General features: G+C 47.1%; 1 protein-coding gene across 1 annotated transcript in view; it reads left to right on the plus strand.

The window, feature by feature from the left end:
• The window catches only part of DNAH2 (dynein axonemal heavy chain 2), a 123,766-nt gene that overhangs the window by 20,894 nt on the left and 85,518 nt on the right, over positions 1-17,354 (plus strand). Inside the window, exons 8-14 of the mRNA XM_045375386.2 lie at positions 1,481-1,672; positions 2,365-2,522; positions 3,006-3,093; positions 3,764-3,969; positions 4,448-4,577; positions 4,844-5,026; positions 6,548-6,762. Coding sequence (XP_045231321.2) covers positions 1,481-1,672; positions 2,365-2,522; positions 3,006-3,093; positions 3,764-3,969; positions 4,448-4,577; positions 4,844-5,026; positions 6,548-6,762 — 1,172 coding nt within the window. The remainder of the gene's footprint in view (positions 1-1,480; positions 1,673-2,364; positions 2,523-3,005; positions 3,094-3,763; positions 3,970-4,447; positions 4,578-4,843; positions 5,027-6,547; positions 6,763-17,354) is intronic.

Raw genomic sequence — 17,354 nt, forward strand, 5'->3', positions numbered from 1 at the left:
TACAGGTGCGCACCAGCATGCCCAGCTAAATGTTGTATTTTTTGTAGAGACAGGATTTTGCTATGTTGCCCAGACTGGTCTCTAACTCCTGAGCTCAAGCGATCCACCCACTTCAGCCTCTCAAAGTTTTGGGATTATAGGCATGAGCTACCTCACCCAGCCCAATTGTTAATTTTTTTTTTTTTTGAGACAGAGTCTTGCTCTGTCGACGAGGCTGGAGTGCAATGGCATGATCTCAGCTCACTGCAGCCTCTGCCTCCCAGGTTGAAGTGAGTCTCCTGCCTCAGCCTCCTGAGTAGCTGGGATTACAGGCGCATGCCACCACGCCCAGCTAATTTTTTGTATTTTTAGTAGAGACGGGGTTTCACGGTGTTAGCCAGGATGGTCTCAATCTCCTGACCTCGTGATCTGCCTGCCTCGGCCTCCCAAAGTGCTGGGATTACAGGTGTGAGCCACCTCACCTGGCCTAATTTTTAATTTTTTTGTAGAGGTAGGATCTCACTATGTTGTCCAGGCTGGTCTCAAACTCCTGGTGATCCTCGGCCTCCCAAAGTGTTGAGATCATAGGTGTCAGCCACCACACCTGGCCAATAAACATTAAAAAAAAAATTGATATGATGTGACAAGCTGATTATGCTGGTGCTAGGTCACACAGGAGGTAAGAGTGGCCTATAGAGTACAGATAGAAGACCTGTTTTCCTAGGTGAAATTTTCGGTTAGGTATTAAGGGAATTGAGCCAGAACTAACTGGAGAAGCCTAAAGTCCTGGCTGAGAACAGGGCAGTGAGGGGAACTGGGTGACAACTATGGGGACAAATGAGAGTGATGTGTGGCCAGTTGATCAACAGCAACAGAGTGTCCGCTTGGTGCAGAGTCCTGAATTCAACTGGAGAGAACAGGAATAGACACAAAATCTAGAAAAATCTAGACTCGAGGGAATTCTCAGTCTGGTGGGGGAGCTGGGACACACACATGAGAAAAGACAGAAAAGTTGACATGTGCTAACTCTGCTCTGAGGGCTCACAGAGACCTGAAATGATCGCTACTGTGTAGGGCTGATGGGAGGACTTCCTCGTACAGGCAAGTCAGGATGGGGTTGAAGGTGGTTAAAAAGCACTTGTGGGCCGGGTGTGGTGGCTCACACCTATAATCCCAGCTCTTTGGGAGGCCGAGGCGGGGGGATCACTTGAAGTCAGGAGTTCGAGACCAGCCTGGCTAACATGGTGAAACCCCATCTCTACTAAAAATACAAAAATTAGCTGGGCGTGGTGGTGAGTGCCTGTAATCCCAGCTACTCGGGAGGCTGAGGCAGGAGAATTGCTTGAATCTGGGAGGTGGAGGTTGCAGTGAGCCGAGATCTCACCATTGCCCTCCAGCCTGGGTGACAAGAGCAAAACTCTGTCTCAAAAAAAAAAAGCACTTGTGTTGAATCAGTGCTTTCTGGTGCATAAATCTACTTCTCGTCTCTTTTTACTGCCAGGATGGCTCGCGTCAAGCACAGTCAAACCTGACCTTTTTGTCAATCCTGAAGGAACCTTACCAGGAGTTGGCTTTCATGAAGCCCAAGGACATCTCTAGCAAGCTCCCTAAGCTGATCAGTCTCATCCGCATCATCTGGGTTAACTCTCCCCACTACAACACTCGGGAGAGACTGACCTCACTATTCCGAAAGGTGTGCATATGCCGAGGGCGGGGTGGAGGGGTTTACGAGGGTGGCCAGGTTTTCTGAAGCAGGGGCAATGCATTTGGCAGAGGATCTGTGGTTGAAAAGGTAGTGAAGGTTGACCTTTCTGCTCAGAGACTGAAGGCTTCTACTGGCATCATCTGCTTTAGGGTTGCTCCGCATTGCAGCCTGGGCTGGACTTTCTGTTTCTAGGTGGAGGTGGCTTAGGCAGGAAGAGGGGCTTCAGAAGAGTTGGTGGAACACGGGGAAGCAGCAGGAAGAACAGACCCCCAAGCTGAGCTGTGCAGAAGGCAAAGCTCTTCTCATTCCTCAAGATGGAGATTGCAGTGGGGGAGAGAGGGCTTTAGGAAGCAGCACGAGCTCTTGAGGAGCAGGGCCTGGTGCATTCACTGGGGGTGACAGAGCCAAAGAGTGGGAGAAGGGACACTGAGCTGAGACCTTGCTGGGCAGGGCGGCTGCAGAGTTCGGCTGAGGCAGAGTAAGGGGCCACCTAGGACAAGGAGTGGGCATGGAACCCAGAGGTGTTAGTGTGGTCAGGGGTGGAGAACCAGGGGTGGGATGAGTTTCAGGATTCAAATCAAGGAGTAGGGGGCTGAGACACGAGGCACGGGCAGGGGATGCAGAGAAGGACTTGGGTGTCAAGGAGGCGGGGACAGAGGCTGTGGGGACTCCTTCCGCAGATGAGCAATGAGATCATCCGCTTATGCTGCCACGCCATCTCCCTGGACCGGATCTTTGAGGGATATGTCTCTTCCAGCAAGGAGGATCTGCAAGGCTGCATTCTCTGTTGTCATGCTTGGAAAGATCACTACCTACAGGCCGTGCAGATGCACACCGAGTACGACATGCCTCCTGTAACACCCCATATCTCAACTCCCTTGTCATCCTTGTAAGACGGTAGAGTCTGACTTCTTTCGTGTGCACTTTATTTAGCCTCTTGGTTGTATTTTCCTAGACCCAGGAGTTTCTACATCTGGCCAAGTTTTCTCTCTGGATACAGATACTGTAGCTCATTGCCCCGGCTTCTCCTTATTTTAATAATCTCTCCTCCCTGATCCCAGGAACCCTATTTGGTCTTTTCCTCCTATCTTGACCCCATCATCTAAAATTCCGTTATGTATGAATCGGCTCCTAGAACTTAGATGCTCTGTCTCCTGTCTGGTTCTTCTCCCCCTGAGTCTCTTCCTTTGGGATTCAGTAGAGTTGTTTCTCGGAGTCTGGTTTTCTAGGGCTTTCCCTGAATGTAGGGCTCCTGGTCTAGCTTTACATAGCTGGACTGTGCTCTTGCCTTCCGATTCAGTCAGCCTTTCTCCTGACACAGGTTCTCCAGTCGGGGCTGGGTCCTAGACCAGACCAGCATCTTTGCTCAGGTTGATGCCTTCGTGCAGCGCTGCAAGGACCTTATTGAGGTGGGAAGACTGAAGAACCAAAAGCTAACAGCAGACCCTCCAGAATCCCTCCCCACCCCCCACCCCAGGAACCAGGGGAAACAGGGCAGAGGCTAAATATTGAACTTATGGCCGGGTGCGGTGGCTCACACCTGTAATCCCAGCACTTTGGGAGGCTGAGGCGGGTGGATCACCTGCCGCCAGGAGTTCAAGATCAGCCTGGCCAACATGGTGAAACATACCTGTAATCCTAACTGCTTGGGAGACTGAGGCACAAGAATCTCTTGAACCCGGGAGGGGGAGGTTGCAGTGAGCCAAGATGGCGCTGCTGCACTCCAGCCTGGGCAACAGAGAGAGACTCCATCTAAACAACAACAAAAAAAATTACACTCACCACATTGGCTTTTCCTGCACAATTGTGTGTCCTACCACCACACTGCTTTTTCTGGCATTTGCCTGTTATTGCTGCCCTACTATCTCATATTTCATTCTGCAGCCAAAGTGCATTCCAACAGCGCCCTGCAGCTGGTTGGCCCTCCCTGGTTTTTAGATACTTTCTTTTTTCTTTTCTTTTTTTTTTCACTTGCCGTCACTTGCAGTGATGTTTTTAGACATTTGAAGCTAAACCAAATATGTTAGGACTTTCGAGTTTGGAAGGAAAGCAGGAACCCTCACGCTGGCTTCTTTTTAGGTATGTGACTGTCAGTATCACTTCGCCCGCTGGGAAGATGGCAAGCAGGGTCCCCTTCCTTGCTTCTTCGGTGCCCAGGGGCCACAGATAACACGGAATTTGCTGGAGATTGAGGACATCTTTCATAAAAATCTGCACATGCTGCGAGCTGTTCGCGGGGGCATCCTGGATGTGAAGAACACCTCTTGGCATGAAGACTACAATAAGTGAGGGAACCACAGGCTGATGCCAGGCGTGGGCAGGGAAGGCAGATCAGGGAACCAAGAGTAGGAGGAGTGGCAAGAGTGTGCAAAAGAAATGGTGGAAGGACAGATTGGGATCAGGGTGGTGGGGAAGTGGGGACAGGAGAGAGTGCAGGGGAGGGGGGTGGCAACTCGGGTTGAGGGTTCCAGAGTGAGCCTTTCCAGACTTAGATCTTGGTTCTGCCACATACCAGATATATTACATTGGGCAAATTACTCCATCAGCTGTCTCCACTTCCTCCTCTATGCAATACAGTTGGTGATAGAGCCTATCTCACAGCATTGTTTTGAAGATTAAATGGATTCGTGTAGGTTAAAGTACTTAGAGGGCCCGGCACACAGGAAACCCTCCGTCCTCAGCAACGCATGGGATTCTTCCTCGGGGGTGGACCAGGGGTCAGGCGAGGGCACTCAGCTGCCCCATGCCTCTCCACCGGTGCAGGTTCCGGGCCGGAATCAAGGACCTGGAGGTGATGACCCAGAACCTGATCACCTCGGCCTTCGAGTTGGTGCGGGACGTACAGCACGGCGTGCTCCTGCTGGACACCTTCCACAGGCTTGCTGCCCGCGAGGTGCGGCTGCCCCGCGGCCTCCTCCGCTTTCCGTCCCGCGTGCTTTCTTGGAGTCCCTTCCCAGCCTTCCGGAGGCCCTCCTGCCTCCACGTGTGCCCTTCTCCATGTCCAGAATTCGGGCGCCTCTTGTCTTTTTTCTGTTCCCTGGCTTCGGGGTCCCCGGGAGTGTGACTTCCGCAGCGGGGTGCAGCTTTCCTCGGGGATGAGTGACCGGAGGGAACCCGCCTTCCCGGGCACGTCGCCAGCCTCTTCCTCTTCTTCCCTAGGCTATCAAGCGGACTTATGACAAGAAGGCGGTGGATCTCTACATGCTGTTCAATAGCGAGCTGGCCCTGGTGAACCGCGAACGGAACAAGAAGTGGCCAGACCTGGAGCCCTACATGGCCCAGTATTCCGGACAGGCGCGCTGGGTGCACCTCCTCCGGCGTCGCGTCGACAGAGTCATGACCGTAAGTGCCTGGTCTTCTCCAAGTTCTGTCGTCAGTGAGACGGCCGGGTTCGCAGGCTGTGCCGCGCCGGGAGGGATGGGGGACGGCTCCTGAGAGGTTCCCCGAAGAGTCTTCACGACCAGCACCTATGTCGGTGAGGGGAGTGGCAGGTTCAGTTCAGTGAGTCGTGGGTTAAGATCTGCAGAGGCAGTGTGTGAGGCTGGTGGAACATGGGCCATTTTAGGAATTTCCCTTCCTTCTTCCCTCCCTCCCTCCCTCCCTCCCGCCCTTTTTTGAGACGGAGTTTCGCTGTTGTTGCTGAGGCTGGAGTGCAGTGGCGCCATCTTGGCTCACCGCAATTTCCGCCTCCCGGGTTCAAGCAATTCTCCTGCCTCAGCCTCCCGAGGAGCTGGGATTACAGGCATGCGCTACCACGCCCGTCTAATTTTGTGTTTTTAGTAGAGAAGGGGTGTCTCCATGTTGGTCAGGCTGGTCTCGAACTCCCGACCTCAGGTGATACACCCACCTCAGCCTCCCAAAGTGCTGGGAATACAGGCGTGAGCCACTAGGCCCAGCCTCATTTTAGGAATTTCATATCAGGCTGCAGATGAGGAACAGGGCCGGTATCTAGGGTGTTGGGTCAGTAGAAGATACAGCCTCATGATCCAGAGACCTGGACAGGTGACACCCTTACACAGCCTGGTCTCTCTGGAAAGACAGCACAAAGAAACAACAAAAAAACATTGTTTTAAAACTTTTTGGGGCCAGGTATGGTGGTTCACACCTGTAATCTCAACACTTTGGAAGGCCGAGGTGGGTGGATCATTTGAGGTCAGGAGTTCAGGACCAGTTTGGCCAACATGGTGAGACCCTGTCTCTACTAAAAATACAAAAAGTTAGCCAGGTGTGGTGGCAGGTGCCTGTAATCCCAGCTACTCGGGAGGCTGAGGCAGGACAACTGCTTGAACCCTGGAGGCAGGCAGAAGTTGCAGTGAGCCGAGATTGCGCCACTGCACTCCAGCCTGGGTGATGGAGCGAGACTCCGTCACAAACAAATGAACAAACGAACACACACACACACTCTTTGGGAATACAAGTTGAAAGCTGTTGAGGTAGTGACCTGCCATCATGCAGCTGGTTCTGGTAGAGAGTTAGGCAGCCTGCAGATAGCTGGAGGCAGGTTTGGGCCTGGCGGGCTACATCTGGGCTAGGAAGGGCTGACACTGGTTTTCAACCTTGTGTCTCATATCCTGCTCCTTCTGTGACTGACCCTTTTTTCCCAGCTTTTTTTCCTAAACGAATTCTCTGTGCTTCTCTTTCCTCATTTTGACTCCTTTTCTCATTGTGCCTTGGTCTCTTCCTGTCACCTTCCTTTTTGGCTTTACCTTCCTTCTAAGTTATCAAAACTCAATCCGTCTCCATAGCAAGCCTTATGCATATTGTTGGGGTACGTGCGCATGCACGCGTGTGTAGGTCTCAGGGAGATGGTGGCCCCTGGAGGAAGGTGGCAGGCCGGCTCCACCTGCCTGTTCTTCCCCTCAGTGCCTTGCTGGTGCTCATTTCCTGCCCCATATTGGGACTGGAGAGGAGAGTGTGCACACCTATCAGCAGATGGTCCAGGCCATTGATGAGCTGGTTCGAAAAACCTTCCAAGAGTGGACGTCAACACTGGACAAGGATTGCATTCGGCGATTGGATACCCCATTGCTGCGAATCAGCCAGGAGAAGGCGGGCATGCTGGATGTCAACTTTGACAAGTACAGGAGCCACCTGGCCCCTTCTCCCCACACTCCCCTTCTGCAGCTCTCCCAAGAATTTAACTCCCATCTTTTGACTCCTCTGTTCATTATTCTCTCTCTTTCTTATATTACAATATGTTTGCTATTGACATTTTACTTTTTTTCTTTTTTTCTTTTTGTCTCTCCCCACCTCCCACCCTGCTATCAACATTTTAATTTTATAACTTATCTTAAAACAAAGCAAAACAATGATCGGCCAGGCACGGTGGCTCACACCTGTAATCCCAGCACTTTGGGAGGCTGAGGCAGGTGCATCACTTGAGCCCAGGAGTTCGAGACCAGCCTGGGCAACATGGCAAAACCCAATCTCTGCAAAAAATGCAAAGATTAGCCAGGCATGGTGGCACAAGCCTATAGTCTCAGCTACTCGGGAGGGTGAGGTGGGAGGATTGCCTGAGCCCGGGAGGCAGAGGCTGCAGTGAGCTGAGATCACACCACTGCACTCCAGCCTGAGCGACAGAGTGACCCTGTCTCATAAACAAAAAACAAAAACCACTCCACTATCCGACTAAACCAGTGATGTCGCTGTTCTGCCACTAGATGGCCATGATGGCTCAGCTAAGTCACCCAAACCCTGCGCCTTTCATGAGCGTTGGTGGGGCTGTCAGACCATGCCCTCTCCTACAGCTTTACAGTTATGAAACTGTCATACTACAATTATTTAAAATGTAATTAATCAATTAACTAATTTATTAAAAATACATAGTGAGCGCCTTCCATGTGTCAGGAACTGAAATAGGAACAGGCAGGGAATGTATACAACGCCAAGTCCCTGCCTTCAGGGAGGTTAGGCCACTGCTCTCTAAGTCAACAGCTCTACTCTTGGAGGGGGGCTTCCTGTCCACATAAGATGCTTTGAGACTGTGGCTACTAGTGCTGGCTTCCACTCATAAAATGTCCATGCTTGAGCCCAGCCAGCATGGCGAAACCCTGTCTCTACTAAAAATACAAAAATTAGCTGGGCGTGGTGGCGGGCACCTATAATCCCAGCTACTCGGGAGGCTGAGGCAGGAAAATCACTTGAACCCGGGAGGCAGAGGTTGCAGTGAGCCGAGATCGCACCATTGCACTCCAGCCTGGGGGACAGAGCGAGACCCCGTCCCCCCCCCCCCAAAAAAAAGTCCATACTTGTGAGGCCAAATGTGGGAGGGGCTTTGCCAGAGCAGTCCTGTGTGCAGATGGAGTCCCAGGTACAGATGAGACTGAGTGTCTGTCCTGGGCAGCAAAAGGTGGCCTAACCAGGGGAGGAGGGCACCTTCTGGCTGAGAAAGGAAGCAAAAGAACCAGGACGGAGAAGCAGAGCGTAGTGTCAGGTGAGAGGGGTGAGGCAGAGGCATCAGTGAGGAAGACAGGGATGTTGGGAGCCGCACGGACGAGGAGGCCGTTGAGGAGCAGAGTGTGAACGTGGCCAGGTTTGAGAAAAGGCTCCGAGCAGTGAGGTTGTTGGAAATTGGCTTTACTTAGCTTCCTGGTTTTGTGAGTTATGGCCAAGCACGATCACGTAAACATTGCCTCATAAATCAATGATAAGATTCAGAAGAGTTAGAAGCTAGGCCAGAGTTAGCCTAGTTATGCCATTTGCAAGCGCATAATGGGGTTGAACCTGCAAGACACATTCTCCCATCAAGATGGGTACCCGCAAAGGCATTGTGTCAGGAAAGCCGTGCAGACACCCTTGGAGTTTATGGATATGAGCGCACACGGTTCACCAGCTGTCCTTTTTCTGTGAAATAAGGGATTGTATTCAAATAACAGGATTTCATTAAACACTAATGATCAATCTTTACATTTCTTTCTTTTTTTTTTTCTTGAGACAAAGTCTCACTCTGTCGCCCAGGCTGGAGTGCAGTGGCGCAATCTCGGCTCACTGCAACTTCTGCCTCCTGAGTTCAAGCAATTCTCCTGCCTCAGCCACCGGAGGAGCTGGGATTACAGGCACCCCCGACCATGCCGGAATAATTTTTGTGTTTTCATTAGAGATGGCGTTTTGCCATGTTGGCCAAGCTGGTCTTAAAATCCTGACCTCAGGTGATCTGGCTGCCTTGGCCTCCCAAAGTGCTGGGATTACAGGCATGAGCCACTGTGTCTGGCCAAATATTTACATTTGAAATCCGAGAGAAAACAAAAGTTGAGACAAGAGGTAAAGAAATGCTGTGTGTGGGCAGGAGGAAGAAGAGGATTAGGAAGACTAACTAATGGGTACTAGGCTTAATACCTGGGTGACGAAATCATCCGCACAACAAACTCTCAGGACACAAGTTTACCTATATAACAAACCTGCACATGTACCCCTGAACTTGAAATAAAAGTTAAATTAAAAAAAAAAAACAGAAATGCCATATATGGCTGGCGCGGTGGCTCACGCCTAAAATCCCAACACTTTGGAAGGCCAAGGCGGGAGGATCGCTTGAGCCCAGGAGTCCGAGATCAGTGGGGGCATAAACAAAAATTAGCCAGGCGTAGTGGTGCATGCCTGTAGTCCCAGCTACTCAGGAGGCTGAGGTGGAAGGATTGCTTGAGCCCAGGATATGAGGCTGTAATGAGCTGTGATCGTGCCACTGCATTCCAGCCTAGGCAACAGAGCCAGACCCTGTCTCAAAAAAAAAAAAAAAAAAAAAAAAAAAAGAAATGCCATATGTGAGCACTGGTTGGTGGCTACCTCCTTCTACTCGCCAGGAGTCAGCCAGTGAGAGTAGATACAGCAAGAACTTCAGTGCTAAATAGTCTCAAGTTCAAACTCCAGTGCATTTTGCCACGTGACCTCAGGCGGGCGGTTGAATTTCTCTGAGTCTGAGTTTCCTCATCTACTTAAAAAACCCTTTCCTGGCGTTGTCGTGCAGCCGATGACTCATGCAAAGGTCCTCACAAAGAATGAACAATCAACAAGCATTCTTGCCCTTTCAAAACAATCACCTCATAAAACCTGATGAAGATAATATTTTCAAAACAAATTTAGCAGAGTGATGTAATGGTTTTCATTTTTAAAACATTTTAACCTTTACAAAGGGCTAATATAGGCATACAGTGTAAAATTCAAAAGTTATTCTACAGAAGGATAGAGAATGAAAAGCCTGCTCCTCTGCTGTCCCCTGGGAGATCCAGTTTCACTCTGAAGAGAGTCAGTGTTCCAGGTTCTTGTATCATATTCCAAGAATAGACATATATGTCTACTTAAGTATCCTTTTGTGCATAAATAGTAGCATAATATACATATTGTTCTATATACTCAAAGTGTTTTCAAAATGATTTTTTCCATTTTAAAATTATTGATCATTTTAGAACATTTGCAAAATGCAGAAAAGTAGAATGAAGAAAAAAATACTCCTAAGAATAACCACATTTAATGATTTCGTGTATTTTTATCACTGCCTCCCCAACCCCCATTTCATTTGGTTGTTTTCCTTTAATCTTTTAAATCTTTACTGAGGATTTTAAAATGACAAAAACAGTATATGCTCACCATTAAGAAAAACAAAAGATTAATGTGGAAGTATGTAAAGGAATGGCCCGCGTGCTGACTCATGCCTGTAATCCTAGTACCTTGGGAGGCCGAGGTGGGCTGATCACCTGAGGTCAGGAGTTTGAGACCAGCCTGGCCAACATGGTGAAACTCCGTCTCTACTAAAAATACAAAAATTAGGCGGGCATGGTGGCGGGCGCCTGTAGTCCCAGTTGCTTGGGAGGCTGAGACAGGAGAATCGCTTGAACCCGGGAGGCGGAGGTTGCAGTGAGCCGAGAATGCGCTTCTGCACTCCAGCCTGGGCAACAAGAGTGAAACTTCGTCTCAAAACAAAACAAAAAGATGTATGTAAGGGAAAACCTGAAAATTCAGCACATATTCCCAATCCCTAGAGGTAACCATGATTATCATGTAATCAAAAATATATCCTGCATACATAAAATAGAATCACATTATGACCAGCGTTTTTGCAACTTGCCTTTTTTTTTTTTTTTTTTAATGTGGAGACAGGGTCTTCTGTGTTGCCTAGACTGGTCTGGAACTTCTGGCCTCAAGTGATCCTCCCACCTTGGCCTCCCAAAGTGCTGGGAGCTACTGTACCCGGTCACAACTTGCTTTTTTTTTTTTTTTTTTTGAGGTTAACAATTTATGTGGGGATCTTTCATTCTGTATGTATAGAATTACTTAATTCTTTTTCCTGGCTTACCGTATTTCATAGTATGGGCTGTACTGTAATTTAATGAACCAGTCTACTATTGATGGCCTTGTAAATTGTACAGTTTCTGTAAGGTTCTTGACTATTTGGTGCTCATGGATTTCAACTGTGCTTCCCGCACTTGGTTCCCTTCCCTCTGCATCGCTTTGTTTACTGAAATTTGAGCACAGTGTCCATCTAGTTAGGATAAACGAGGAGACAACTTCTCTGTCTGCTATTATCATCTCTTGTCTGGAATACCTTTTGCATAATCTTGATAGTAGAGCTTATCAAGGCAACTCTGGGCCAAATATTTATGGCCTGGGGTTATCTGAAACCCAAATAATGGCTAAACACATCTTTGAGATAGAAGAGGTACCTGTTCCTGTCCTTTGGGAATTGTTTTCTAGGGAGATGTTATAGGATACTTTACATTTTTGTGGTTTTAAGATAAAACTGCCTCAATCCAGTAAATAATGGAAGGGAAAGAACATGATCACAGTGAAGGATTTTGAAAGTCTGGGCTCATCACCAGTAAAGAAATCCAAGTCAGTTGCAGCTTCCAAAACTTATTAACACTTCAAGGAGGTGAAGATAACTTGATCAGATTTGCTCTTTGTGTTCAAGCTCCAGTTAAGATCTTGAAATAAGCAGACTGTTCAAATGGTCTGATGTTCCCTGGAATTACCTGGCTCTCTTAGTTCTGGAGCCTTCCAGTCCCTAATAGCACTTATTTAATCCCACAAGGGGTTTTGCTATCCCACCTATATCCCAAATATTTGAACTCTGAAGTCCAAATCGGCTTTTATCACGTTTTACGGCCAGAACAGCTTCACAGATTGCACTTAACACAAACATATTCCAGATGTCATCCACACCCTGGCTGAAGAAGCTGTGTTATCACCCTGAGTAGAGCAGAGTAGAATTTCCTGAGAGCAGGAGATGAGATACTGAGGTCTGTTTTTTGTTCCCAGAGCTTCTCTTTTCTTCCCCCCCGGTCATAGAGTGCCTTCCCCCCCGGGTCAGCCCGCTGTGGGCTCTTAAGCACTCAATTCTGCCGGCTTTCCTTTCTACCTCTACTGCCTGACCACTTGTTTGGAGATAAATTATGAAGTATTTTTAAAAAATCATCCCTCAGACAGATTTTTATTTATTTTTATTTTTGAGACAAAGTCTTACTCTGTTACCCAGCCTGGAGTGCATTGGTACAATCTTGGCTCACCGTGGCCCCTGCCTCTCGGGCTCAAGCGACCCTCCCACCTCAGCTTCCTGAGTACTGGGAACACAGGCACCTGCCACCATGCCTGGCTAATTTTTTCTATTTTTGGTAGAGATGGGTTTTTGCCATGTTGCTCAGGCTGGTCTCAAACTCCTGAGTTCAAGCCATCCACCCGCCTCAGCCTCCCAAAGTGTTGGGATTACAGGCCTAAGCTACCTTGCCCAACCCTGCCAAACAATTTTTTTTTTTTAAAAGAAAAACTGATATTTGTCAATAAAATAAAATTTGCATTCTGGAAATTTCTTGACAAACTTCTGTTAAAGACTGAACATCATTCAAAGGGTCTCCCAGGATTTTCAGCTCAGCATCAGGAAGGTATTGTCCGAATTCATCCTGTTGACTGACATATTAAACTTGGATAATTTGCCTTAAAGTTACCTTGAAAATCTTGCCAAGGCCGGGTGCGGTGGCTCACACCTGTAATCCCAGCACTTTGGGAGATCAAGGCGGGCGGATCACCTGAGGTCAGAAGTTTGAGACCAGCCTGACCAACGTGGAGAAACCCTGTCTCTACTAAAAATACAAAATTAGCCGGGCGTGGTGGCGAGCGTCTGTAATCCCAGCTACTCAGGAGGCTGAGACAAGAGAATTGCTTGAACCTGGGAGGCAGAGGTTGCGGTGGGAGCCGAGATTGTGCCATTGCACTCCAGCCTGGGCAACAAGAGCAAAACTCCATCTCAAAAAAAAAAAAAAAAAAGAAGAAAGAAAAAAGAAAATCTTGCCAAGATGAGAGAATGAAGAGTTTATTTTGGTGCAATGTTGGCCAGCATACACGCCCAAGTAGGCTTGCCCAGATGTTTATCAACAGTGACAAATCCAAGACATCCAGTTGGAAGGACATGATAATATGTTTATGCTACTAGAAATGTTTCCGTATCTATTCTATTCACACACTTCCATTCTCCCCATATCATTATAACACACTTTTTGTTACATTGATGCTTAGGGCTTATCTTATGAGGACTCTGTTAGGATTGTTTACTGCTGAGTTGTTTACTGCTGAGTTGAGTAATTTTACGTTGTCATAGTTCTTTGCTTGTACGATGTTTTGCTCTATTTGGAATTTAAAATTACTTCATTATTAGGCTGGGCATGGTGGCTTATGCCTGTAATCCCAGCACTTTGGGAGGCTGAGGTGGGCAGATCACGAGGTCAGGAGTTCGAGACCAGCCTGGCCAACATGGTGAAACCCTGTCTCTACTAAAAATACAAAAAATAGCTGGACATGGTGGTGGGCGGCTATAATCCCAGCTATTTGGGAGGCTGAAGCAGGAGAATCTCGCTTGAACCCAGGAGGCAGAGGTTGCAGTGAGCCGAGATCACACCATTGCACTGCAGCCTGGGCGACAGAGTGAGACTCCGTCTCAAAAAAAAAAAAAAAAAAAATTACCTCATTACTGTCATTATTATTATTATTATTATTTGAGATGGAATTTCACTCTTGTTGCCCAGGCTGGAGTGCAGTGGCGTGATCTCGTCTCACCACAACCTCTGCTTCCCAGGTTCAAGCGATTCTCCTGCCTCAGCCTCCTGAGTAGTTGGGATTACAGGTGCCTGCCACCATGCCTGGATAATTTTTTGTATTTTTCATATAGACAGGGTTTCACCATGTTGGCCAGGCTGGTCTCAAACTCCTGACCTCAGGTGGTCCACCCACCTCGGCCTCCCAAATTGCTGGGATTACAGGTGTGAGCCACTGTGCCCGGCCACCTCATTATTTTTGTTAGTGCAGTATTCACTATCACTAAGTCTTCCAAACCAACCAATAAAACCCCTTTGAGTAATATTTTTCCTCACAATCTGACATGCCGGGTAGTGGTTTTAATGTTTCTCTTAGATCTATTTTTCCCCTGTCCTCCTGCTTCCGTTCAACTGGTGTTGTTTTCAAGGCCTGCTACAAAGCAGTTACCCTGGGACTTCCCTCAGCCTCTTTCCTTGTTTGATTTCGTATTTCCTTTGTCTTCCTCTTTCTTGGTTTATGCCTTTGTTTTGTTGGTGTGTATCCATTAGTAGTTTCCTAAGAAATGGTGCATGGGAGTTAAATGTTTTGACTTTTTGCCTGATTGGCAACAGTTTTCCTGCCCTCTACTTGCTGGACATTTGGCTGGGTTGGAATTCTAGCCGATTCCTAGTAATTGTCTTTGGCTTTGGCCTCTCTCTTTTACTTTTGAAGGCTTTCCTTAAATGTCTGGTGATCCATTGCTCATTTATACTTTCGGGAGGCTTACTCATTTTGAAGAAATTTTAGCAGTTTTAAAAATACCATATACGTTAGTGGAGATCTTCAAGATTTGAAAAAACAGCCTTTCTTCTTCCACAATCTCTTAAAGCCTGTATTACAAAGAAGTGAGCACATGAAAATCATTTCATTCTTGGAAGATTCTTCTCCAATAAAGATGGTAAAAACATGATCCTTTGCGAAGTTTAAAATGTGTTATTATCTCCAATATTGTTAATTCTGTGCTTGCCTGTAGAAAAGACTAAAAACATTCCAGAATTTTCACCTCAATATTCTCTCCAAATAACATTTCAGCAGTATTTAGAATGCAGAGTTTCTTGAGCATATCTTCAGGTAACGGGAACTTTTATCCTTTGTGATTAAAAAGTGCAATTTTATTTTAAAAACCCTGCAGATGAAAAAAAATCAAGTTTTGTTGTTTTATTTTGTTTTGTTTTGTTCTGTTTTATTTTTTGAGGTGGAATCTGGCCCTGTTGCCCAGGCTGGAGTACAGTGGCACCATCTTGGCTGACTGCAACCTCTGCGTCCCAGGTTCAAGCGATTTCTGGCTAATTTTTGTACTTTTAGTAGAGATGGGGTTTCATCATGTTGGCCAGGCTGGTCTCGAACTCCTGACCTCAAGTAATCTGCCCACCTCAGACTCCCAAAGTGCTAGGATTACAGGCGTGAGCCAATGTGCCCAGACTTTTTTTTTTTTTTTTTTTGGTATGTGTGTGTTTTTCTTTTTCTTTTTTTTTTTTCTTTTTTTTTTGAGACGGAGTCTCGCTCTGTCGCCCAAGCTGGAGTGCAGTGGCGCGATCCTGGCTCACTGCAAGCTCCGCCTCCTGGGTTCATTCTCCTGCCCCAGCCTCCCGAGTAGCTGGGACTACAGGCGCCCACCACCGCGCCTGGCTCATTTTTTTTTTGTATTTTTAGTAGAGACAGGGTTTCACTGTGGTCTCAATCTCCTGACCTTGTGATCCGCCTGCCTCAGCCTCCCAAAGTGCTGGGATTACAGGCGTGAGCCACCGCACCCGGCCATGTTTTTCTTTTTCTGTTTTTGTTTTTGTTTTTGTTTTTGGTGTGTGTGTGTTTTTATTTTTCTGTTTTTGTTTTTTTGTTTTTGTTTTTTTTTTGAGACGGAGTTTCTCTCTTGTTGCCCAGGCTGGAGTGCAATGGCGTGATCTTGGCTCACCGCAACCTTCGCCTCCCGGGTTCAACCGATTCTCTTGCCTCAGCCTTCCGAGTAGCTGGGACTACAGGCATGCGCCACCATGCCTGACTAATTTTGCAATTTTAGTAGAGATGGGGTTTCTCCATGTTCGTCAGGGCGGTCTCGAACTCCTGACCTCAGGTGATCCACGCACCTCGGCCTGCCAAAGTGCTGAGATTACAGGTGTGAGCCACCATGCCTGGCCTTTTTTGTGTTTTTTTTGAGATGGCGTCTCGCTCTGTCACCCAGGCTGGAGTGCAATGGCGTGATCTCAGCTCACTGCGACCTCTGCCTCACAGGTTCAAGCAATTATCCTGCCTCAGCCTCCTGAATAGCTGGGACTACAGGCATGCACCACCACGCCTGGCTAATTTTTGTAGTTTTAGGTTGGCCAGGCTGGTCTCAAACTCCTGATCTAAAGTGATTTGCTGGCCTTGGCCTCCCAAAGTGCTGAGATTACAGGCATGAGCCACCGTGCCCTCAAATGATTTTTCTTCAAGATTTTTTTTTTTTTTTTTTTGAGACGTAATCTGTCTCACTCTGTCACCCAGGATGTAGTGCAACGGTGTGATCTTAGCTTACTGCCTCTGCCTCCACCTCCCAGGTTCAAGCGATTCTCCTGCCTCAGCCTCCCGAGTACCTGGGATTACAGGCTCACGTCACCACGCTCAGCTAATTTTTATATTTTTCTTAGAGATGGGGTCTCACCTTGTTGGCCAGGCTGGTCTCGAACTCCTGACCTGAAATGATCCACCCACGTAGGCCTCCTAAAGTGCTGAAATTACAGGCATGAGCCGCCACACCAGGCCAAGATTTTTTTTTTTATTTTCAAAAATATTGCGTATTTTCTTCTGGTATTTTATGATTTTATTCTCTACATTTAGATGTTTGATCCATTTGAAATTGAATTTGGTGTAGAGAAAGAGGTGCAGATTCAAACTGAGTTTTGTATTTCATTGTTTGTTTTTTCCAGATGGCTAGAGCCATCTCGTTTAGAGTTGACCCAATCTCATTTAGTGAACTGCTGTCTTTATAGTAACGAATTCCCCAGTATATTTGTGTCTATTTTGGGATTCACTATTCTGGTATCTGTCTATTCATGTGCAAGAACCAAACTGTTTTAATTATTGTCCTCATTACTCTTCTTTCTTCAGAGTTTTCCTGGCTATATTTAATATTTATTTCCCATAAGAATTTTAGAATCAATTTGTTTAGTTCCAAAAATAGCCTCATTCCTATTTTTACTGGAATAGAGATTTGGTTAAATTTATAGGTTAACTTTAGAAGAATATGTTTATGATTTTGAGTCTTTCCAAGAATAGTTATGTTGTGTGTGTGTGTGTGTTTTGAAACTGAGTCTTGTTCTGTCATGCAAGCTGCAGTGCAGTGACACGATCTCAGCTCACTGCAACTAGAACCTCCCAGGCTCATTGATCCTCTTCTGCCTCAGCCCCCCAAGTAGCTGAAACTACAGGTGTGAACCACCGTGGCCGGCCAACAGTGTTTTTTCTTTTGATTTATTTAAGTCCTGCCTTTTCCCCCTAAGTCATTTTACACACACACACACACACACACACACACACACACACACACACACACACAATTTCTGATTAATTTTTGGTATTTTATTTTTGTTGTTTTAATTGTTATTGCCTCTTTTTCTTGATGATAATATCTAACTAGTTA

The sequence above is a fragment of the Macaca fascicularis genome, chromosome 16, assembly GCF_037993035.2.
Source record: "Macaca fascicularis isolate 582-1 chromosome 16, T2T-MFA8v1.1".
NCBI lineage: Eukaryota > Metazoa > Chordata > Mammalia > Primates > Cercopithecidae > Macaca > Macaca fascicularis.